A 25,030-nucleotide genomic window follows, 5' to 3' on the forward strand; every position below is an offset into this window, starting at 1 on the left:
TAAGCCAGCTCGCTGACCCTGGACCTATCATCATCTAATGATTTATATTGAGACTTCCTCTGTATGATAAATTTAACTGTCATCATTAGAGTCTAGAGTGTTGTTATCTGTTCATCTTCTGATTTATCTAATAATTTTGATACATCTTCCTCTGTCAAAATAAAAGGATTTTGAAAAATCTTTGCCATTATAGGCTGAAAGTAAAATATTCTAAACTTTCAACTGTGTTCAATGAAATGTGTGCAATGAAATTTTAATAAAACACAACTACAAAAATAGTGTCTCTGAGCTTCTTTTATACCTTCTTGAAGATGATGCAATACTGTTACCTAACCAAACTTGGGTCCACTCTCCTGCCGCACAGCAAAGCCACTCTACTGACACTGGGTTGTGGTGAAGGAAAGCACAGCATTTATTTCAGGGCACCAAGCAAGGAGAACAGGCAACTAGTGTTCAAAAGGCCCAAACTCCCCAGTGGCTTTCAAGGAAGGCTTTTTTTTTTTTTTTTTTTTTTTTTTTTGCTGTACGCGGGCCTCTCACTGCTGTGGCCTCTCCCGTTGCGGAGCACAGGCTCCGGACACACAGGCTCCGCGGCCATGGCTCGCGGGCCCAGCCGCTCCGCGGCATGTGGGATCTTCCGGGATCGGGGCACGAACCCGTGTCCCCTGCATCGGCAGGCGGACTCTCAACCACTGCGCCACCAGGGATCAAGGAAGGCTTTTTTTAAAGGCAATATTTGGGGTGAGGGTTGCTGCTTGTGGACTTTCTTCTGACTGGTTGGTGGTGAAGTTACAAGGTGATGTTTCCAGAATCCTAATCATCAACCTTCTGGTTCCAACCAGTCTGGGGTCTAGTGCTTGTGGTTAGCATGTAGTCACCATCCTCCACCTGGGTAGGAGTCTTAATCTCTGCAGAACAACTCAAAGATATGTGTCAGAGTGTTGTGTATGCCCTTTGAGAAGGAACTAGGACTCTGCTTTTCCTGTGTTCCTGCATTCCATCACTTCTCTAATTAGTAATTGCTTCAGTCTGCTCGTTGGAACTCTGGGAAGGCCTAGGAGACTAAAGCCTTTTTCTACAAATAAGAAATGGGGGACAAAGAGGGGCTTTTGTACCCAGGAGGGCCCTGCAGGGTCCTGCTCAGTTTCAATACTTTGGACAATGCAATAAGAAAACTGAAGGATGACAAAATAGAGATCATGTATTTCACAACTGCAGCATTCTTGTTTTCTTATTATTTTAGTTTTTTTTTCTTTTAGCATAATTGGGAATAACTGATAAGTAATAATGAAATAATTCCCAGAATGATGAAGTGGCAAAACGTTTCAAGATACAGGAAAAGTAAGAACATAAAAATCCCTTAATGTACCTTGGATTTATAAAGAAACAAACTATATGATAATTGCAAGATATTGTTCTATTTAAAAAATTAGCTATCACAAATAGTTAGAACTGCTCAAAAAAGAAATTCAAAAATCAATAGTGGGCTTCCTGGTGGCGCAGTGGTTGAGAGTCTGCCTGCTAATGCAGGGGACACGGGTTCAAGCCCTGGTCTGGGAAGATCCCACATGCCGCGGAGCAACTAGGCCCGTGAGCCACAACTACTGAGCCTGCGCATCTGGAGCCTGTGCTCCGCAACAAGAGAGGCCGCGATAGTGAGAGGCCCGCGCACCGTGATGAAGAGTGGCCCCCACTTGCCACAACTAGAGAAAGCCCTCGCACAGGAACGAAGACCCAACACAGCAAAAATAAATAAATTAATTACTAAACTCCTACCCCCAACGTCAAAAAAAAAAAAAAAAAACAATAGTGAGTAAAAAAGGACCCTCATGGTATATCTAGGGTTAAACATGCTACCAAATATCCCCAATTATGTGGAAAATGTCCTTTTGTTTTGTTTTGTTTTGCTTTTTTGATGCAGGATGCAATTAAGGTTCACGCATCACCTTTGGTTGCCATCTCTCCTTAGTATTCTTTAACTGAGGACATTTCCTGCTCCTCTACCTTTAAAAAGCTTCCATGGGGGCTTCCCTGGTGGCACAGTGGTTGAGAGTCCACCTGCCGATGCAGGGGACACGGGCTCGTGCCCCGGTCCGGGAGGATCCCACATGCCGCGGAGCGGCTGGGCCCGTGAGCCATGGCCACTGAGCCTGTGCATCCGGAGCCTGTGCTCTGCAACGGGAGAGGCCACAACAGTGAGAGGCCCGTGTACCACAAAGAAAGGAAAAAAAAAAAAAAAAAAAAAAAAAGCTTCCATGACAATGACATTAAAAAAAAAATCAGGAGAATTTTTCTTACAGAATTTCAACATTCTGTATTTCTGTGATTATTTCCCCATGATTCAGGTCAGGACCTGCTACATAATTTTCAAGTCCCTTGTTAAAAAGTTATTAAGAATTTCAACATGGCAACAGCGGAACATTAAACTAAAAACAAGGTTCTTCTGACTGCAAATCCTGTGTGACCACACGGGTCACACACCCATGAAGCCAGCCTTGATTCAGATTAAACATTTCTGCAAGCCTACTACACAGATGATGATTATATACTTCCCACTGCACCACATGAGGACACATACCATTTTGTAAATGCTAATTCCAGGCTTCAAATACATCTCTAATTAGTGCTAGTTTATCATTACCTCTGGTTTTTCTTGCATTTGCATTTGCCAAAATACAATAAAGAGTCTAGATTTCAAATATATCTCAAATAAATTCTAGCTAGTGGGAAATGTAGTTAATGATACACAATAATTTGAAACTGTTCCCAGCATACTATCTCCTCTCCTTCCAGACTGGCTACAACAATAAAATGTTTTCAAAATACCCTGGAAATCAAAATGGTATGTAAACTCTTAGTGACTCCAGAGATGAAAATCTATATTACCATCAGATAAAATCTCATCTATTCATCCACCCACCAAGCATGTATCAAGTACCAACTATCAATGGGACCTTGGACTACATTATATAGAAATAAACAGGCATAAGACACTGTCCCTGTACTGAGAATTCCATAGTTTAGGGCTGAAGAAAGACATTACAAAAATCATAAAGCAGTATGAGAAATGCTAGAATAGAGTTGCTAATGGATACCAGGAGAGCCAATTTCAAGCCCAGACTTTGCCATTTACTAAATTGTACAAACACCCACAGCACATTTCACAGAGGATTCAGTGGAGTTACAATGAAAGAGAAAGAGCTTTGGAAACAAAATTATTAAGTGATGTAGAAAAATGAGAGGTATTATTGTCAACCATAATAACTTGTTCCTGATACACACAGTAATTATTTCATTTGATAAAATACTCATGAGCAATGGGAGGTTTTGTGGATTATAAGCTAAGTATTTATGTTAAAAGAAGGCAAGATCAACCTAATAATATCACTCAAGCCGGAATCTCAGTCCTCCATTCCTTTTTTCCTACAATCAACCCAGGAAACCTGTCTAGTGGCAGGCTCTGGTCACCTGTAGCCCAAGGGGTACAAAGCAACACTTAGGAGGCACACAGGATTAACATGGCGCATCCTTTCACAGCAATTTTATGCCAAGATTTAAAATTCTGGAATTTTTGTATTACCAGCTGACTCACGCTTTTCTCTGGGGATGGGGAAGTTATGAAAGCCCTAAGAGTAGAAATGCTTCTACACTAAAAAACAAAAAAACAAAACTGGAACTGTTGGCTGTTATTAGCATAACATAACTTTTATGTTATTAGGGCATTATTCTTATTGTCAAGTCTAAATACACTTAATAAAAGCTAATGCTTTTTAGCTAATGCTCTGAGAAAAAGACAGGCTAGTAACACTGACCAACACAACTTCTGCAATCTTCATTTCACCCAGAAGGGAGAAACATCCAACATCAAGATTTAGAAGGAAAAGAAAGCTTTCACCCTAGGAACAAATGTTTGGTTTGTTTGCATATTTACTTGATATGCAAAAAAAAAAAAAAAAAAAAAAAAAGGCCACAACCCCCCACATATCAGTTAAATTTCCTGCTGTAGTTGCATTTGATCACATTTGTAAGCACTACATTTAGTTCTGTTCCTCTGACATTATGAGTCTCCATAACATAAAAATACCTGAAGTCGTGTTTTTTCCATGTGAAATTTTACAGCCTTTATTTATTATGATTTTAAAACTGTTTTCAAATGGGAGCATGCATTACTGGTTTAAAAGAAAAGGGTTGAATAATCAAGCTTAAAGTACAAATGATTTAAAAAAAAAGAAATTCACATGAGGTATACCTGGTTTCCTAAAAGTGATTAGGATGCTGTTTTTCCTCAACCACAACTAATGAATCAGTAACAATTAGCAGTCATCATCCAAAAAGCATATCATGTACTAAAATAATTATTTTTTTAATGGGTTAACTGTTGTGAACTAGCAAATGAACCTAAGCCTTTATATTTTTTATATAAGAAATACCTGTAATGAAATTATCACTCTTCCTGTGATTTGTAATCATGTAAAATTTGAAGGAAAAGCCCCAAATATATATATATTTTTTTCTTTTTGCGGTATGCGGGCCTCTCACTGTTGTGGCCTCTCCCGCTGCGGAGCACAGGCTCCAGATGCGCAGGCCCAGCGGCCATGGCTCACGGGCCCAGCCGCTCCGCGGCATGTGGGATCCTCCCAGACCGGGGCACGAACCCGTATCCCCTGCATCGGCAGGCGGACTCTTAACCACTGCGCCACCAGGGAGGCCCCCCAAATATATTTTGCAACTAAACAGAAGACACGTCCTAGGTGGGAACAGTAAAGTAAGCAGCTCGACTTCAAACTAATTTGCAAATTGAAAAAAAGCTTAAAACTCCCATACAGGTTGGTTTGAGAATCACCTTGGAATGTGAAATTTGGCCAAATTTTGCACCTTGGATATAGGCTAATCCACATCTGGCAAGAGGAGGGACCCAATTGGAGAAAGGTGCCATCATCAAATGATATCTCTTAATGTGTTCTAAGATCTATTTAAGCAACTGACTGAGGAAGCTAATCTGGCTCGTTAACTTCAAGTTGGATAAGAATTCTAATAATTTGGTCTTTGTTCATATATTTATAATAATAACATCTATGTAGACATGTCATTTTGCAAAGTGATGATAAAGCAAGAGTTCTGAGACAAACTAAAAAATTCCACAGGCATATATCCAAGAGACTGGGCTAAAAAGAAGACAGGTAAAGTTATGTGAAGGTCCTCAGCATCAAGGCCATAAAGCACTGCAGAAGCTACTGTATCATTCACAGGACCATTATCTTTTGTCACTGAAAACGTCCCTTTAACAAATATTTTCATATGACAGAGCAATTTAACTTCTCAATAAGGTCACACCTACTGAAACTCCCACTAAGTGAAGTACAAAAACATTGCCCAGGCTATTCAGCATCCTTTCTATGACTGCCTGAACATATCTCCCAAAGTAATAAAAAAAAAATTCTTCCCATTTGTGTTAATGAATTTATGAGTCCGAACACTCCTTAATTCAATGCAGTTTTCCAAAAGTGACATCTCAGTTCATCAGCACTCTGTCCATTAACTAAGGAAAGCAATAATAAATAATTTTTTCTGAGTTCAAAGAAATGCCACGCTTATGGTTATATCAGTTTATGACCCACAAATGTCCCCCAGCAATCACTAACCCCACCTATTTATTCTCCTCTGTCTTTGGCAGCAAGTGTGAAAAACAAATGTGAGGTTGTGTTACTGTAGGTCCCTTTTTCTGTTGGCAACAGCACATACCTTCATCTGTCATTGACATCTTTCAGCAATTTAAAATAGATAGTGGGCTTCCCTGGTGGCACAGTGGTTGGGAATCTCCCTGCCAGGGGACACGGGTTGGAGCCCTTGTCTGGGAGGATCCCACATGCCAGAGCAACTGGGCCCGTGAGCCACAACTACTGAGCCTGAGCGTCTGGAGCCTGTGCTCCGCAACAAGAGAGGCCGCGACAGTGGGAGGCCCGTGCACCGCGATGAAGAGTGGCCCACGGGGCTTCCCTGGTGGCGCAGTGGTTGAGAGTCCGCCTGCCGATGCAGGGGACGCGAGTTCGTGCCCCGGTCCGGGAAGATCCACATGCTGTGGAGCGGCTGGGCCCGTGAGCCATGGCCGCTGAGCCTGCACGTCCAGAGCCTGTGCTCCTCAACGGGAGAGGGCACAACAGTGAGAGGCCCGCGTACCAAAAAAAAAAAAAAAAAGAGTGGCCCACGTTCCCGCAACTGGAGAAAGCCCTCACACAGAAACGAAGACCCAACACAGCCAAACATAAATAAATAAATTTAAAATAGATAGTTATATACCAGGAAATACCATGTTAATTTTTTTAATTTATAATTTAAAATGTATTTTAAAAATACAGTGTTCCCCACATACACAATTCCCTCCCCTTCTATGAGATTCAGAAGCATTTTACCGGGTTGAATTGGACTCTACTAAAGACTCTAATATGGAAAAGCATTTCATCCTCACCACCAAAAAGAAAAAATGCTGTTAAAAACAAAAACAAAAACAGGCAAAATTAAATCTATAGTGTTAGACGTTGGAATCGTAATAAACTTTGGGGAGGCTGGAGGGGATAGCAATTAGGAAGGGTTCCAAAGGGGACTATCTAGGATGCTGGCAATGTTGTATTTCTTGACCTGAGTAGTCGTTACAAGGGTATGTTCACTTTGTAATAATTCATCAAGCTTATGACATCTATATTTTACTATTTTTATTTATTGATATTTGTGTATTTTATTTAAATATGCTTATGTATTATACATTTTTCTGTATGTATATGACACTTTAAAATGAAAAATAATCCTTAGGGAATAAATAAATATGGCTCCTTACAGTTCCACTGTTATTAGGATAATGTCAGTAGTTCTACTGATCAAGTACAACTTGATCAGAGGGTGCAATAATTATCTCAAATAGTGTTTGTCATGGGCCAAAAAATCTCAGGGCCAAAAATCTCAAAGTTAACAGGCCACTGTTAGAGATTAGAAGAAGAAATGAGTAAAATGTATCTAAGTCTAAATCAAGCTTTAGAACTCATGTATTCTAGAAACAAAAAAAAAGTCAACCAACTGAAAAGACAAATCCTTTCCTTGACAATTATATCCATGTCTACATTTTCTAAAGATGTGATGGGAAAGACCCACAAAGAACACATTTCAGTTTGAGCTATTTCATTTTCACTTGGTCTCAAGTATGGACTGCGAATTTGAAGACATAAAGAAAGGAATTTTATTGCTTGATTTTTTTCCAGAACTTTTTTAGAATTCTAGGAGAAAATGTGGAAACAGGCACACTTGAAAGCACAATCTTCATTTTATCAATGGAAAAGCAATCTAAGCACTTTAAAAATGAAGTCTTAAGATCTTCAGATCTCAGCATTCAAAGATGCCAATGGATGAATCAGCCCTGTGTGCTATGTGTGCTGTGTGCTATGTGTACATCCCCTGCATCTGTTCCCACGTTACATTTCTCTGACCAACGTTTCTCAGTAAGTTAGTAGCTCAGAAACTAATTTAGCTTAGATTCAATGTTTACGTAAATTCAATGAAAACTACTGAACTTTAAAGAGATTGTGTTATATAAGCCTTTTTAAAGGAGATCCTGTGCAAAACAGTATGACGTAAATGATGGCAACCTGAAACCGAACACTAAAGCCTTGATATAGGAAAGGGAAAGCTGACAAAGGAATGGTCTCAATGTGCAGCCTACCCACGGAACACATTCATTATGCAAGCTTAGCAGCCAGCACGTACGATAATTGTTTTTGAAAAGAAACCCTTAGTGATTCTTTCTCCATATATACAAGATTCTTTTTCCACAAACCTTCATAAGAATGGTGAAAAATGACTACTTTCCAATCATCTAAAATATTTGATTGTAAGCTTTAATTTAGATTTTCCAAGTTTGACTTCGTTTTCAACAGAAAATTCCTTTTACTGTTCTTATTTCATGACAGGCCTTTGATCCTACTGACCACTCTTTTGATTCTATTGACTACTTTTATGATGAGGCTAAGAAAAATCAGACTTATGGAATGCTACAGACCTAAACCTAATTTGCTCTAAATTTTACTGGATATACTTTCTTGTCTTAAGTTTTTTTATGAATATAGCTCTTTTCTTTGAAATTATGCACAGGATTTCACAAAACAATAAACAAATATAAAACTTCCCTTACCAACCCCAACATAATTTTAATATGATTCCCTTCCCTAACAATGTTAATGTAAACAGTAAACATGTAAAACAGTATTAATTAAATGCTAAAGGCACAAGAGTAAAAATGAAGCCTAATGTAATCGATATTATGACTGGGTGGATTCCTGTTACCCTTCATTACTGTTCCACTTATTAAATTTCATTCATAATTAGAAATTCTAAACTATATTCCAACTACACCTTCCTGTTTATTTTAGAACAATTACTACTGGCCAGGTCCTTATAAACATCAATCGTTTAAGATGTCTAGAAACTATGCATGCATATAGACTAGATGTCTCACAAATCACATATTAAAGAATCACACATTCTTTAAAAATAGGTGTGAATAAAAATAGAGGTGAATGGAGGCAGCCCTTGTATTATACAGATCCCAGTGTGTTTTCAAAATCACCTTAAACTGGGCTTCCCTGGTGGCACAGTGGTTGAGTCCGCCTGCCGATGCAGGGGACACGGGTTCGTGCCCCAGTCCGGGAAGATCCCACATGCCGCCGAACGGCTAGGCCCGTGAGCCATGGCCGCTGAGCCTGCGCGTCCGGAGCCTGTGCTCCGCAAGGAGAGAGCGGCCACAAGAGTGAGAGGCCCGCGTACCAAAAAATAAATAAATAAATAACCTTAAACTTTAGCAAAAACTCTTAGTTCCGATATTAGAAATGAGCACTTTTCAAAACGTTAAATTGAAGCTCATCAATTTTAAGGAGTCAAGCTTTCTGGAAGTCTAAGCTTTAGCATTTTAAATACATTAATATTTAGATATTCCTTCTTAAATTGTTGCCAAATTTCCTTAAGGTAAGGAAAAACCAAGGAAACAGGTTGGCAAGCGCCATCTTGTGGACTCCCTAGAAAATGTTTTCACTCTATTCATCCGTACAGTTCCAGAAGCAAATCATTCTAATATTCAATACAATGTTCTCAGTATTCAAAATGTTACTTTAATTTAAATCAAAGTATTCAGTTTTCCAGGGCCCAAATACCTACCAATAACTGTAATGAAGTACATTTGTGAATTTATGATCCTTCTTCTAAAGCACTTGGAATATTTATAGCCAAACCATCACTTTTGATCTCAAGAGCATCCTCAGGAGTTAGGCTGGAGAGATATATTATGCAATTGTGAAGCTTGAGAATCTTATATACCAAAGGAATTTTAAGAGCATTTAGTCAGTGGAGAAATTAGAATAATTCTCCTAATTTTGTAATGTAGCAAACAGTCTTAGGATAGTACCTTGCAAAATAGAGGCCTTTTGTTGTTTATAAAAACTAAATCGCGGGGCCTCCCTGGTGGCGCAGTGGTTGAGAGTCCGCCTGCCGATGCAGGGGATACGGGTTCGTGCCCCGGTCTGGGAGGATCCCATATGCCGCGGAGCGGCTGGGCCCGTGAGCCATGGACGCTGGGCCTGCACATCCGGAGCCTGTGCTCCGCAACGGGAGAGGCCACAACAGTGAGAGGCCCACATACCGCAAAAAGAAAAAAAAAAAAAAAAAAAAAACTAAATCGCAAAAGTTAACAAGAATTCTAAAGTTTAGTGGAACTAATAAATAGATACATCCATAGATCCGCTGTGTGTGTGTCTTATAAGCAAAAGTTTACAAGTTGAGTTAGGAGTTAAGGTACATAGTATGTGAAGATGCCCCAGAATCATGCTCATATGATTCTCTTCAGACTTTAGAAACAGCATCGTTTTATTTTTTCATATAGTATTAAAGATAAAATATTAATATTCTAAATTTACATAGTGGCCTAGAGTTGCCTCACCACCAACCCCAAAATATGTTTTCTTTGGCCCACCACAATGACTTTTTTCTTAATAGAGTTTTATAAATGACTATTTACAACATAACTACCATAATATTTTAGTTGCCTTGTGACAATATGATAGATAACACTATTTCTATAGCAGCTTTCTCGGGAGCTATGAATCTTTTTATAGTAAGGCACTGGAAAATAAAATGTGAAGACTATTAAATTTCATCTTTGGTTTGCTTTCTTTTTTTTTTTTTTGCGATACATGGGCCTCTCACTGTTGTGGCCTCTCCCGTTGCGGAGCACAGGCTCCGGACGTGCAGGCTTAGCGACCATGGCTCACGGGCCCAGCCTCACAGGTCCAGCCACTCCGCAGCATGTGGGATCCTCCCGGACCAGGGCACGAACCCACGTCCCCTGCATTGGCAGGTGGACTCTCAACCACTGCGCCACCAGGGAAGCCCTGGTTTGCTTTCTTTAGAAAAGAGTATGTAAAATGATAATACAGTGTTAAATATACCAGTTCATTCAAGTTTTCAGCATTAACAGTGTATTTTTAATTAGGAAAAAGTTTCAGATGGATATAACTTAAGGAAATAGATTGGAAATATAGAACATGAGAGTTTAAAGTGGTAGACTTCACTCATTTCAGTTTATATTACCATTTCTAAGTCTGCCTTAAAATCACAACGTAAGTTTGAAAAAGTGCTGATTGAGAATTTATTATTAAAAGTGGCTGCATTTTCTCAATAAAAAAAATTTAGATATTATAAATTCTTGACCTCTCAATCTAGGGATTATTAATCAAATGGAGCTTAATTATATTTCCATAAGCCTTCTGTTTAAATTTTAAAATAAATAAAAATTGTACCTTGCCATCTAATTATGGCGGCTGAAAATACATAGTAAGCAACATATTAAAAGTGCCCATTTTGAGCAGAGTTCCCTGTGCTATACAGTGGGTTCTTGCTGGTTACCTATTTTAAATATAGCAGTGTGTACATGTCAATCCCAAAATCCCAATCTATCCTTCTGCTCAGTATTCTGTAATAACCTAAATGGGAAAAGAATTTGAAAAAGAACAGATACATGTATAAGTGAATCAATCACTCTGCTGTATACCTGGAACTAACACAACATTGTTAATCAACTAACTATACTTCAATATAAAATAAAATTTTTTTAAATTTATTTCATCAAAGAGTTGTAGTTTGCATCGTAAGATCTCTCTCATTCCCTGGTTAAAAAAAAAAAGTGCCCATTTATTTTAAATGTAACCTTACTAATGAAAAAGACTACTTGGGACAGATCTTTTGCAAATTATCTAACATTAATACACGTAGCATACGTTAATGTTCCTTCTTCTCCCGGTAACGGAAAACAGCTTATTACAGGACCTGAAACGTTGGATATTTTCTGTAGCGACTTTTATTAACTTTTGATTAAGTGAAAATTACTTAAAAATATCATTTTTAAGTTTTCAAATGCCTCTGTTTTCCCTAAGGTCAATTATGATAACTGAAAAACAAGATGAAAGGAGAAAAGTTTTGATTAGAGGATTGAAGTCAAAAGGAACCTGGAGCTGAATGAGGTCTCACCCCAGAGAAACAAGGGCTCTGCGTGTGCGATCACTGCTCCTTCCCTCCCATCCTTCCCCAGGTTGTGTGAAAGATTGAGAAAAAAGAGAGAGCAAGAGCTCCTCCGTCTGGAGAGACGTACAACAGCAGGTGGGGCAGGGGCGGCCCAAGAAAGAGGCTCTTGTCTCTCCAGAGAACTGCAGAGCCATCTGTCTGGAAAATTCAGGATGACAGGCCTCGAAGTATTCTGCAAGTCTCCCTACTGTAGAGCAACGTCTGTTTCCTCCTTTCTTTTTATTACTGTATGATTAATCCATCCTGTTCTTTTTTCTTGTTCTTTAGAAATAATTTAACCTTTTAAGTTCAGCTAAAAGAGTGAACTGACAAGTTGAGAATCATTTCTTATTCAAAGAATATAACTTAAAAGTCTCTGGTTCACTTATCAACGTTATGATGAAGAAAAAACACACTAACTTTGCTTTTATGGCTCTCACCTTTAACTACATATTTTGCACACATATATAATGAGCATTTTTATAACATCTAAATCTGAGAATATTAACAAATGTCATTGAAAGACTTAAATAGGTAGGCTCACCAAAAGCAACTTATAGGAGCGGCAAAATCATTTTCATAAAAAAATTTTTCACAATTAAATGAAGTATTACTGTCAATACATGAAATGTCCTATAAACCACAGACTTCATCTTTCTTTTTGGGTTTCAGCACATTCTGAAAAACAATCACTAGCATTAGCTTTTTGGTCCACTGCTTAGTGACTTCTATTCAGCAACTTTAGAAACACTTAATAAGCCAGTTTCCAAATGGCGGATTAATATACAAATGTCCTATGAACTTGGCTAACCCACCGAGTCCTGAAAGGGAGCTTGAACAAGGTAGGGCTCTTCACCATCCCCTTGCTAATGGCCTGAGAAAGTCTAAAAGAGCAGAGAACATATATGAAATCAGGAGAACCCATCATTTCTCTTACTTTTAGCACGGTCTCTCCACAAGGAGGGAGAGTATTCTGTTTTCAGGTGAATACTGGACACAATGCAACATTAAAGGGACCAGCAAAACAACCTAGATTAACAAGCCCTGTGTGTGTAGTATCTACTGTTTAGTGTCCCTTCTCCAGGATTAAGAGGATTTCTACAGAATAAAAAGCAGTATAAATTCAACCAGAATTTCACCAGAAACTTTTGGAAAAAGTCAAGCTAACAAAAGCAACCAATCACAAAATAAATGACATATCGGCCCTTGACATGCATCAATACTGCAGGAATATATGCATTTCTTCCTTTAAAGACTGAAAATAAGATCATCCGATGACAAAAACAATATATGAGAGATTCTGAGATATGCTTACTATTGTTAACTTGTTTAAAGTATTATAAAGTTATAGAAAAAAATTAGAGAATGCTTTCTATTTCTACTCTGGAAACTGTTCAACTATGAACTACTGTGGTTTAATAACTCTTTTATTCACTTAAATATTTTTTGTGCACCTGCTATATGTGAAGCACTGTGCCAAGCATGGTAAGGAGCACAGAAATGAGAATGACTCTTCCCTTATAGGAACCATCAGCCTAGAAAACATATGATAAAGATACATTACTACTGTGAAAGGAACACATTGACAAATGTCACAGGAGATTCATGGATAAAGTGATAAAGAATTCAGAAGATGAAGGGATTCCTTCTGAATGGGTGGCAGGAGGTGGAGGGTATGGATTGCGGTACTGAAACGAAAGGCAGAGCAAGAGCTGGAAATAGAGAAAGGAACAGAACGGAAGCTATTGCAGAGATCAAGCTGCAAGAGTTAGCAGCTGATTGGGTACTAGAGGCAAGGGGAGGGAGGACAGAAGGACAAAAGCTAAGGATTTGGGGCTGGGAATGTGCGGAGTCAGAAATGTCTGCAGGGAATCCTGATAGCGATTTGGAGGGCATGGAAGGGCAGAGCTGGAGATGGAGACTTGGGAATCGCCCACACAGTACTCACTGCTGAAGCCTATATATTCCCAAGTGAGAAAGGAAGGTCCATTCCTGAAAAGCAGTAACAGTTAGGGGAGCAAACAAGAGAGAACTGAAGAACAGTGAAAGGGAAGAAAAGAATAGCTAGAGAATACAATGTTTGAAAGACGAGAAAAAAGTTTCAAGAAGAAAGAGGCAATCAAAAATAGCAAATAGTGCAAAAAGATCAAACATGACAACAGTGGAGAAGCCACTGTTCACTGGCTATGAATTGATAAAGCACTTCCAAACAGAAGCACAATGGAGGCTCTTCTTGACCAAACTTCAGTTAGGCTCCTCTAAGCCCATTTCTAAAGGGTTCAACCTTGACCCCTGGCCTTGCCAGGCCTGCACTGCCCAGTTTTAGCAACAATTCTAAGTCACTGTAGAAAGAATCCCACACCCTTGATACCTGATACCTAATCAAATTCCTCACCCCTGGGGACTTCCCTGGTGGCGCAGTGGTTAAGAATCCGCGCCTGCTAATGGAGTGGACACAGGTTCGAGCCCTGGTTCGGGAAAATCCCACATGCCACAGAGCAACTAAGCCCGTGCACCACAACTACTGAGCCTGCGCTCTAGAGCCCATGTTCCACAACGAGAGAAGCCACCATAATGAGAGTACCTCGCACCACAACGAAAAGTAGCCCCCACTCAACACAAAGAGAGGGCTAGACTAGAGAAAGCCCGTGCACAGTAACGAAGACCCAACACAGCCATAAATAAATTAATTAATTAAAAAAAAATTCCTCACCCCCGGCCCTTGATATTTGACCACCTGGCCTGCCCTCAGCAAGAATCCTGTTAGGTCAGTTTAACAAGAACTCCCCCTGTCCTTGTCTCCTCTTAGTAATTTTTCATCCACTGATCAATCACCCCCCCACCAATCTGCTCCTTGACTATAAATCCCCACTTGTTCTTATATTCGGAGTTAAGCCTGATCTCTCTCTCCTATTGTGATAGTCTTGACACCTATTGCAATAGTCTTGAAGAAAGTCTTCCTTGTTGTTTCAACATGTGTCAGAAAAGTTTCTCCTTTTGCAGTTGTCAATCTTTTTTTCACTAGAGATTAATGACATTCACAAATGTCTCATAACCAATAATGATAAAATATGGTGGCTGAGAAGAGAGAGTGTAGAGGAGGAGACGGGGGGTGTACACCGAACGCCATTTCAACAAACCTCTGGTAAGAAGAGGGCCACTAATAACTCCGGATGGCATGAGAGGGCTCTAACGCCCTCATACAGAATAGGAAAGCATGGCTGTAATCAGAGGGAAACGATCCAGGATTCAGGGGAGAGGAAGGAACTAATGATACAAGACAGAGAAAAACGAATTCCCACGCTTACTGTTTTTAATCCTCTTGCATTGTAACTTTTTGGAAACCACCTCAAATTCTTTCTGGAACAATGAGAGGTATTAATAAGTAATAAATAAAATTTTCCTTTTATTTCCACTTAAAAATATGAATGCTGAAACTGTTGCTTATATCTGCTCTTCTAATGAATATACGAAAACTAATAGGAATGCTCATGTAGCACACAAATTTATTATTATGAGAGAAGGGTTATATTGTTTTTATTTTCTGACCTCTAAAAGGTTAAGTTAGCCACTTTGATACTGAATTCCTATTCAATTTGATTATGTTCGCTACTGTGAGGGTAAAGCAGAACAAACCAAGCTAATTTATGTGCAATTCCTTTGTACTATTGAAATGAAAAGGAACAATAGTTTAATGAAGTGGAATTTGTTATCTAATTATACCAAATAATTTAGAAACATCTGCGGATGCTTAGTAATACTATATTTAAACCTCAAAGAATCTGCTCCCAGAGAGATTTCCATTTTATTCAAGCTTTTGCGAGCTTCCAGTTGGGGATTCCATATTAGAGTATGGAACCAAGGGATGGTATGATGGCCCATTTACCGAATTTTTTTTCAAATGAAGAAATGAACAAAAAAATTATGAAAAACAGAGAGTGTGTATCATATGGATTTGGGCCTTAAAATTAACTTCCAAATTGAAGGAATACAGTAGACTACTGTAACATCATACATTCACTGAAACCTTTATTGTTTAGCTATTGAGTGGCTGCATCACAGTGGCAGGTAAGGACAGAAAGAAATCCATAGCTTTCCCATTAAGGAACTTCACCTAATGGGGAAGATAGGACAATACAAACTAACCATTATATCACCACATGAACAGTGGCAGGGCAGAGACATATATACAGCACTATGGATGCAGAAAGGTGTAACTAACTCACAAAGACCACATAGAAGAGATGACTACTCAAGCTGAGTTTTGCGAGATGTGTAGAGGGGAGTGGGGCAAAGAAGGGCTTGAGCAATGATGCCAAAGCCACGCTGGGTACAATCCCTTCTGGAAACTTCAAGTCCTTCAGCATGCCTGAAGCACAGCCTCTGAAGAGGGGATAAGATATGAGGCCAAATAAATAGGTAAGCAGCAGTCCTACCTTTTTTTTTTTTGGGCCTCACTGAGTGGCTTGTGGTTGGGATTGAACGCAGGCCACTGCAGTGAAAACCCGGAATCCTAACCACTAGGCCACCAGGGAACTCCCAGCAGCAGTCCTATCTTGACAGCCTTATAAGCAAACTAGGGAATTTGGACTTAATCTTAATGGTGATGGGGACTCGCTGGAGGATTTCAGGTAGGGAAGTGAGTTGTTAGACTAATAAATTTCTAAGAGGCAGGTTTGAGTTTCCAATTATGGACACTAATACAATAAGCAAGAATAACCCAAAATAATAAAGGAAGAAAAAAGATAAGTGTTTAAACTGATTCAAGGTTGTTCACAGGATAAGTGTATAGAGTGACAGCCCACTGTTACATGTTTATTCTTTGCTCATTCACTTACTCACTCAATAAACTTGGATTGAGCACCTACTATGTGCCAGCCATTGAGCTCACAGTCCTTGATATATTTTAAGTGTCATGGGGGCTGGGGCTAGATCTGACTATATTCTGGATTACCTCCCAAGAGAGAAGTAAGCCTTGGCCAGTGTATTTTTTACATTTTCAGAGTGCACTAGAAAGTACCAAGTGCCCAGCACTATCAGAAATCTATCTGCTCTTCCCTGTACCTCCCTGAACCAGATCTCTACCAGAGCATTCTCAGACAAAGTCTACAGTGGCATGTGACATATATTTAGCCACACATACAAACAGAAATATTGCAGAACCACTTTTTCAAGTGGGTCAATAGACTTGTGGAAAAAACAGAGAAACTCTGTTGGTATCTTGGATCTTTGCTAATAGTTATCATAATAATATTAGTAACAATATTAGCTACTATGTATCTTCAACCACCGTGTTAAGGGAGTTAGCCCCTGTTTACATATAAGGAAAATGAGGCCAGGATTTAGAGCTGACACTTGGCAGAGAAAGGACTAAACGTAGCTCTCTTACTCCAAAATCTAAGCCCTTTCCTCTGCACTTCATGCTATGGAAGTATCCTCCACGAGCTTCCCATCTCACTCAGAGTAAAATCTGAAGTCCTTACCGTGCTTTATGGTCGGGGCCCTACATAATCTGTGACCCCAACACTCCTCCTCCCCAGGTGTCTCTTTGCCTTCACCTCCTAGCACTTGCCCGGCTCACTCTGCTCCAGCCACGTTGCCCTTCTTCCTGTTTCTCAAAACTGCTGAGCACATCCCTGCCTTAAAGCCTGCTCCACGAGGTGATTCCCCATTTTCACAGGACTCTTTCCCTTACTTCCTTCTAGTCTCTGCTCAAAATCCACCCTTGCTGTGAGGCCTTCCCTGACCACTCTGCTGCATAGCTAGCCCCATCCTCCTCACCCTGCTTCATTTTTCTTCACAGCATTAGCCCCCTGGCACATTATACATTTTTCTCGGTCACCATCCACTGCATATATAAGTTCCTTGAGGACAGGAACTAATATATACCTCGCACATATTAGGCCCTCAATTCATCAAACAGATGAGTAAACGAATCACTAAATAGGAAAACACACCCCAGGCTACAGAGCTACTCCTTAGGAAAATTATTAAAGAGTAGGCTTCTTGTTTCTGCTTCCTTCTCCCACTCTATCATCCACTCCTTCCCCCTCACCCCAGATGTCCTGAGCTTTTATACTGCTTTGCTTATTACACCACCACCTACAACACAGGTCCCTCTTAGTAATGCCCCCCACTCCAAACAAAAACTTCCACAACTTTCTTTACAACTTACAGTGTAGCTCCCTCGGTCAAAACACTTGTTTGTCTTACTACTTTAAGATCTTCAGTCCATAAATTAAAATCATTCTTCCATGCTATATGAAGATAAGTATCTATATTTAGCATGTTATTCTTTACAGGTAATACGCTAAAAAATCATGCTTTAATTTTAATAGAATGGTGTAAAATTCATTCGCCATAAAAGGCCTACAGGGGAACTATTCCAGTCAGGCAGATGTTTACATAACCCTCAAATGCACATCTACCCACATACCTGTTGTCTGTCCCACCTATTACAAGCTACTTCAAATCCAAAAATCATCTCTGACAAAGTAATCTCACAGCCATTAAGGAGCTGAAAAACAACATTCTGTATAAAAAGTACAAGACAGAAAGAATAAAGGCTGAAGCTATGTGTTAATCGCAGAAATGGGAAAATCAGGAAAGATTAGCAGTTTAAAGAGGACGCATTCCGTTTCTGAAATGTCAAGTTTGTGGTCATAAAAATCTATTCCAGTGGAGATAATGTTTCTTGGACAACATCCTTTTTCTGCTTGCTTTACACCGTGAAATATACAAGGTCCAATGAAATCCAAAGGTAAAAAGTCCGAGTGGAAAGGGAAAGGAATCACTTTCAGCACAGCTGGATGAAACACAATGAGGTGGCCCCACGCCACCAAGCTGCTGGCGGCAGGCCTGGCCTGACTCATCTTCCCTTCTCCCCCAAACTACTCCATTGTCTGGCAGTTAAGTCTTTCCAAGAAGTGCTTGCTTTTCTAAATTTAAAACCGCCATTCAAAACAGGTAGGGGTATCTTAACGTACCAATTTTTAAGTTTGTTTTTTGTTCCTTGGGGAATAAAAGAAAAAAAAAAACTTTCTAAAAACATGGAGAGTTCTAAAGCTTCCTGTATGTAAAACCACTCTTTTAAACATAGTATTTTCTGAATGAAGTTTTTTCTATTTGCAATCCATGGTGTCTGGCTCTTTTAATCTAACGGTTTGGCGTCAGACATTATTTTATGGTTTTGAATATAATATAGAAAGTTACAAGAGAAGCATTAATTCAATTTGGCAGGTATCTTTTGACTGCCTAATGTGTGCAAGATTCTGTGCAAAAGAAGATGCTGGAACAAAAGTGATCAGCTTATATATCCTGAACAAATTAGCTGTTACTCAATAACAATAAATTAAAAATAAATAAAAATAAAAATAGTATTTTCTGTTTTTACAGTTTAAGTGAAATAAATTTTCCTTCTATTCAATCTGATTTCCTACCCTCCCCCCATGATTTTATTAATAATCTTATATTGAGATGAAATCACATACCATAAAATTCACCCTTTTAGAGTACACAAAGCAGTGGTTTTAGTATATTCACAAAGTACTCATCCTGCTTTTTAAATATAAGAAGCTAAATTAGGAATGTATATTTGTAACTTTATTTTGTCAGACATGATTCTTTTTTTAATATCAGTTTTCAGTATAAAATATGGTTACATCATTCTGCTTTCTTAGTTTTTCCTACTCTGTTTTTTAAGTACAGTAGGATAATATTAATAAATAAAAAAATCAAAGTTTATGGGAATCATTTTCTATGTAAGAATGACTTATGACCGGTAATTGATTGTTAAGGCCAGATTCAAGAATTTGTCTTTCATCGGGTTTGCAAAGCAAGTTCAGTGACTTCATTTAGATTATATATTGCAGATAAAAAGTTCTTTAAAGGTGCTGTTACTGATACTTTATAAGAGTGAGAAAAAGAAAACATCAATTACCCATATCAAAGGATATTATCATTACTAGAGGGACTTTTGAGAAAAGCTGCACACACACGCCAGCCCCAGCAAGGAACTCTGTGTCACAGCTGCTCTCAAGATGACCCAAACTGGGCTTCCCCGGTGGCACTGTGGTTGAGAGTCCGTCTGCCAATGCAGGGGACACGGGTTCGTGCCCCGGGCCGGGAAGATCCCACATTCTGCAGAGCGGCTGGGCCCGTGAGCCATGGCCGCTGAGCCTGTGTGTCGGGAGCCTGTGCTCCGCAACGGGAGAGGTCACAACAGTGAGAGGCCCACGTACCAAAAAAAAAAAAAAAAAAAAGATGAACCAAACTGTTAATACTTAAGTTAAATCAATTTGGTGAAAAACATATAGCTTACTGTCCTTATGTCATTCCTTCAGAACTATTATTATATGACATATAAAGCAGAACCAAACAGTATTTTTCTGCCTAACTAATTATCTTATGATTGCTTTAGATTAGTCTAAAACATGTATTCTCAATGGGGGTAAGACTGCCCTCAAGGGAGCAAAACTTAGCTTCTGGGAGTCAAAAAACTTTACTCTATTCATGCATAAAGCAGACAAACATACAGTCCATAAACAGAGTCTCATGGAGAGAACAATTAAGAAAAAATGTCTAAAAGGCTTCTTACAGAGGGTGATTTTTTAAAAAAAGGTTGAAAAATACTGATCTAAAAGAAACTGAAACTCTTCTTGACAAATATGTCAAATGTTTGTAATTACGCATATCACTATCTTCTATCTTCAAAGATTAGAATGCTTATAGGATGGTTATTTGCAGGGACAGATGTGCCTCAAAAAACTGCATAACCAACATTCCTCTTACACTGTACACAGATGATGACTATCAGAGGTATAACAACTATAATTCTTTTATCTCTCTTACATAGTACCAAGTCTGCAAACATTAAAAGAAAAAATTTTAAGCTGAGATGTTAACTTTTTGACACCAGTTAAAGAAGGAATATGCACAAGTACTTAAATAAGGATGGTGATTTTAGTGACAGCTGAAAAGATGAAACATTCTAAAAAAAGTAGCTGGGCTCTCACCATTGGAGCACTCTGCTGCTTAGGTAACTCCCTCTCATATTCCTTGATGAGCAATGTCTGAAAAATTAAAATGTCAGCAGAGAGTGTATTCAAGTGGGAGTTTCCTATAAAATTAGCTTTTTGTCAAATAAATCGTACTGAAAATATACAGCTGTCTTTTTAAAAATACATTTTAATGTCAGGACAGTAATGGAAATCAGAACATTTCCTAACTGTACCACAAAGAATACTCCATTCCCATTTAACTGCTCCAAAGGATCTCTGCCAAGATGCCCATAGGCAGGTGTGTCAGGATAGTGAAAGATGCCAAAAAGAGCAGCATAATGAAAGGTTTCCATGGCAGTAGAAGAGTGTGAGGAAAGAATGTAACAAATTACAGTGTAATCCTAAATATTAGAAGTGATCTATGGCAGTGATGAGGGTGAATAAATGGTAAGAAGAAAAAAAGGCGGGGAGCAGGGACAATGTCAGAGCCAATTCTACCGAGATGGAGAAAAGAGTTATTCAGGTTTAGCTAGCCTAGCTGAAGTGCAACTGAGTTCCCAATCTCATCAGTTGGCCGGGCTATAAACCAGAGCTCCGTTTAGCTATAAATGACAGAAATTCCTGCCAAGGGATGACCCGACAGGATGCTTTTTCTCAGTTCTGGCAGTGGTTACTTTGGGGAGGCTTAGGTAGAAACTCTATGGAGCTCTGACCTTGATGGCTGAAAAGTCACACCTGTCTAGTTTCTTGTTCCTACTACCTTCTCTTCACCAGCTCTTAGAACTTTATTTCATTGTTCCTCAGTTCTAGGTTGGTTATTAAGAAGGGATATGAGGTACTTCTGACTAAGACGAATTAGTTAAATAGTAATATCTAAAATAAAATCTGTTTCTTCTAACCCTTGGGGACTGCTCTATTCAAAAAGCTATTTTGAACTGGGCAAGTTTGAGCAAATCTAGTATTTATCATTAATATAATAGTCCTTAAACTTGAATGTGCCTTAGAATCACAGAGGAGTTCCTTTAAAATCCCCTTCCTCTAAAAATGCAGATTCATACTCACTTCAGCAGCACATATACTAAAATTGGAACGACACAGAGATGTTCATTGCTGCTCTATTTACAATAGCCAGGACATGGAAGCAACCTAAGTGTCCATCGACAGATGAATGGATAAAGAAGATGTGGCACATATATACAATGGAGTATTACTCGGCCATAAAAAGAAAAGAAACTGAGTTATTTGTAGGGAGATGGATGGACCTAGAGTGTGTCATACAGAGTGAAAAGTAAGTCAGAGAAAAACAAATACCATATGCTAACACATATATATGGAATCTAAAAAAAAAAAAGTTATGAAGAACCTAGGGGCAGGACAGGAATAAAGACACAGACATAGAGAATGGACTTGAGGACATGGGGAGGGGGAAGGGTAAGTTGGGATGAAGTGAGAGAGTGGCATGGACATATATACACTACCAGATGTAAAAATAGATAGCTAGTGGGAAGCAGCTGCATAGCACAGGGAGATCAGCTCAGTGCCTTGTGACCACCTAGAGGGGTGGGACAGGGAGGGAGGGAGGGAGGGAGATGCAAGAGGGAAGAGATATGGGGATATATGTATATGTATAGCTGATTCACTTTGTTATACAGCAGAAACTAATACACCATTGTAAAGCAATTATATTCCAATAAAGATGTTAAAATAAATAAAAAATGAATAAAAAAAATAAAAATGCAGATTCCGTGGGTCTCTGGGCAAAGGAATCTACATTTTTAACCGACATCTCAGATGACTGATGAGTGGTGTGCAGCCACACTCCTGAGATCAACTGCTGCTCTATCATTACTGAGAAAATAGCCTCTGCACACAGATATACTTTGCTTTACAACAGAGGAATGTTCTTAAAAATTGTAACCAAATTGGATTTTGCAAACTAAATTCTATATTCCCACAAGATGACTTTAAAATTTTAAAGATATTTTATTCATCCTGAGGGGTGGGAGTGGTTTCTTATACCTTCTTCTAGAGGTCAAATTCCATGCTCTTCCATTCCTCACCTCTACCTCAGTAGTTAAAGATTTAATAATTTAGGAATCCATTTAAAAGAGCCTCATCACATACTCCATGTCTCCCCAATTTATCTGTTTTATTCATCGAGAATGCCAGTCTTTTAAAAATCATTGATTCGTAAATCTTATCTTTGAAAACAAACCTTGAAAATGCAGACTCTCTTTAGGAAGGAAAGTCAAAAATAGTTTTAAAGAGAATTTACTGCAGTAGATTTTACTACTATGTATTAGCTACAACAATGTAAGATAAATGCTTCTTCAAAAGAAAGTATCAACTATGAGTAAAGCCATCATTTTTAACTTCTATACCAAAAAAAGTCCACACTTAAGGAAATGCTTGTACTAAGTAATGCATATTTGATACAAGGTATTGAAAAACAAGAGATTTTTATTATTTCTTTCAGAGAAAGAAGAAACATTTTTAAAACACTCATGGAGAACCACCAAATAAGAAATGTCATTTCTAGTACTGTGGGTATTTGGGCAAAGTAAGCATAGTCCCAGACTGAAGATTGACAGACTATGTCCTAGGCTCAGTTTTGCCACAAAAGGGCCATGTGACCTTGGGAAATAACCTCTCTGGGTCTAAATTTAATTTGAAAAATAAGATTGTTAACTAAAAGTAATTCTTTAATTTCAGCAGATTAACTCACTCTGAAGTATTTACATCAAAAAGCATTGTGGTATGTGATGCCTATAAAGTGCTTGATCAAATGACATTTTTAAAATGTAACTGGAAACTTGATATTGTGAGTAACTCACTAAGACTGTCCTTGTAGCTATCAGGTACATATCACTGGACTTTTCTCCTTTGAAAAACTGAATACTTTGATCATCTAAATTTTCACATATTGAGTTTTCTTAAAGCAAGGTACGTAAGTACCACAGTCTCTTTCTGTAAAAGAAAATAAAGTATTTTTTCAGTCCTTCTTTCCAACCCATTGTCATTACAGACTCTGGGGAAAAACAAAACAAAACAAAAAAACCTCTAAGTCTTAACCACTGAAATAATGTTACAGTAATTACACCACAGAAATAACACTTTCGTAAAATACTCAAAGATATTCACCTGAGACTATTTATCTTCAGTACCAACTTTCTTCTGTCTACTCTATTTGTTAGAGCAACATTTTCAATTTTAGCAAATATTAAAATAAATTCACCACTCATTCTTGTTTCCAAAGGAATATACCGAGTCCAAAAAATTCCCCCAAAATCCAACAGGAATCAACACAGGCATTTGACAATTCCAGGGAGGTTGGGATGCACAGACATCTTGTTCAAAATGAATAAACTTTCCAGGACCTTTATTTACCGACTTGAGAAACATAGGTTTGGAAACAACCAGCTAACTTCGCTCCCAAGTTGGCATCTTAGAGAATCCTCCGTTTACAAAACACCCAGGACCTCAGAGCCTCCCTGCCCAGAATTGGCAAGGGGAGCACACGCCCATCGGCCCTGCCTGGAGAGGAAACAATGGGAGAGGCGCGAGGGAGCGAGCCCGGCGCCCCGAGCGGCCCAAGTCCGCGGCCCCGGCCCGCGCCCGACACCGCCTGCGGCGTCCCGGCCCCAGGCGCCCCGGCCCCCGCCCCCGAGCCCCGCGGCGCGGCCCACCTGCGGCGGCGCGGCCAAAGGGCTGCACTTACCAAACAGGGTCAGGGCCATTGTAAAGGCGCTTGGCAACTGCTCGCCGCCGCCCGCCGGTCCACGCGCTCCTCCCAGGCCGGCCGGAGATCACCGCATCGGCGCGATGCGCTCACACCTCGGAGGGAACGGGGAGTCGGAGGGGCGTGGTGGGGGCGCTGGCGCGCGAGGAGGATGCAGGCCGGGAGGCAGGGCACAGCTGCAAGAAAAAGTTATTTACGCGTTATTGTCAGGCGCACCCGGACAAGGGGGGACCCGCTAGCCCTCGGCGAGCCGGCACTTGTCGCTGCCATCTGTGCACTACGCGGAGCGCGCGCGGGCGCCGGTACCTGCGAGGCGGGGAGGCTTGGCCGCGGCGCAATGGCAGGAGGAGAGGCGGCGCCGCAGTGGCGGCGGCGGCGGCGGCGGGGAGAGGAGCAGTCTCGCAGAGCCCCCGGCGGGGCGCGCTCACTCTGCATCCCGCGGCCTCGCAGACGCCATCTTGCGATAGCGTCTCCCACTGGATCTGCCGCCGCGCCTCCTCCCGTCTCCCCCTAGGGCGGCGTAGCCCCGTGCGTTCCCATGGCAACGGGCGCGCGCGGGCGCCGGGGGCGCGCGCCCCTCCTGCCCCGGGCCGCTGGGAGCCGCCTGGGCCGCCCGGGAGGCGGCCTCCTGGAGCCAGGGAGGGGCGGGGCAGTGTGCGTTTTAGCTGAAATCCCCAGTTATTTCTGGAATGGGATTTGT

General features: G+C 40.0%; 1 protein-coding gene across 2 annotated transcripts in view; it reads right to left on the minus strand.

The window, feature by feature from the left end:
- The window catches only part of CHN1 (chimerin 1), a 198,549-nt gene extending 173,725 nt beyond the window's left edge, over positions 1–24,824 (minus strand). The window contains exons 1-2 of one of the 2 annotated variants that reach the window (XM_060106036.1): positions 24,637–24,824; positions 24,310–24,506 (exon numbers count right to left, since the gene is read on the minus strand). In XM_060106036.1, coding sequence (XP_059962019.1) covers positions 24,310–24,328 — 19 coding nt within the window. In that variant the 5' untranslated portion in view covers positions 24,329–24,506; positions 24,637–24,824. The remainder of the gene's footprint in view (positions 1–24,309; positions 24,507–24,636) is intronic. The other variant, XM_060106037.1, reaches the window with a different exon arrangement.
- Positions 24,825–25,030: the final 206 nt, after the last annotated feature.

Source organism: Mesoplodon densirostris, chromosome 8 (assembly GCF_025265405.1).
Source record: "Mesoplodon densirostris isolate mMesDen1 chromosome 8, mMesDen1 primary haplotype, whole genome shotgun sequence".
In the NCBI taxonomy this organism is placed as follows: Eukaryota; Metazoa; Chordata; class Mammalia; order Artiodactyla; family Ziphiidae; genus Mesoplodon; species Mesoplodon densirostris.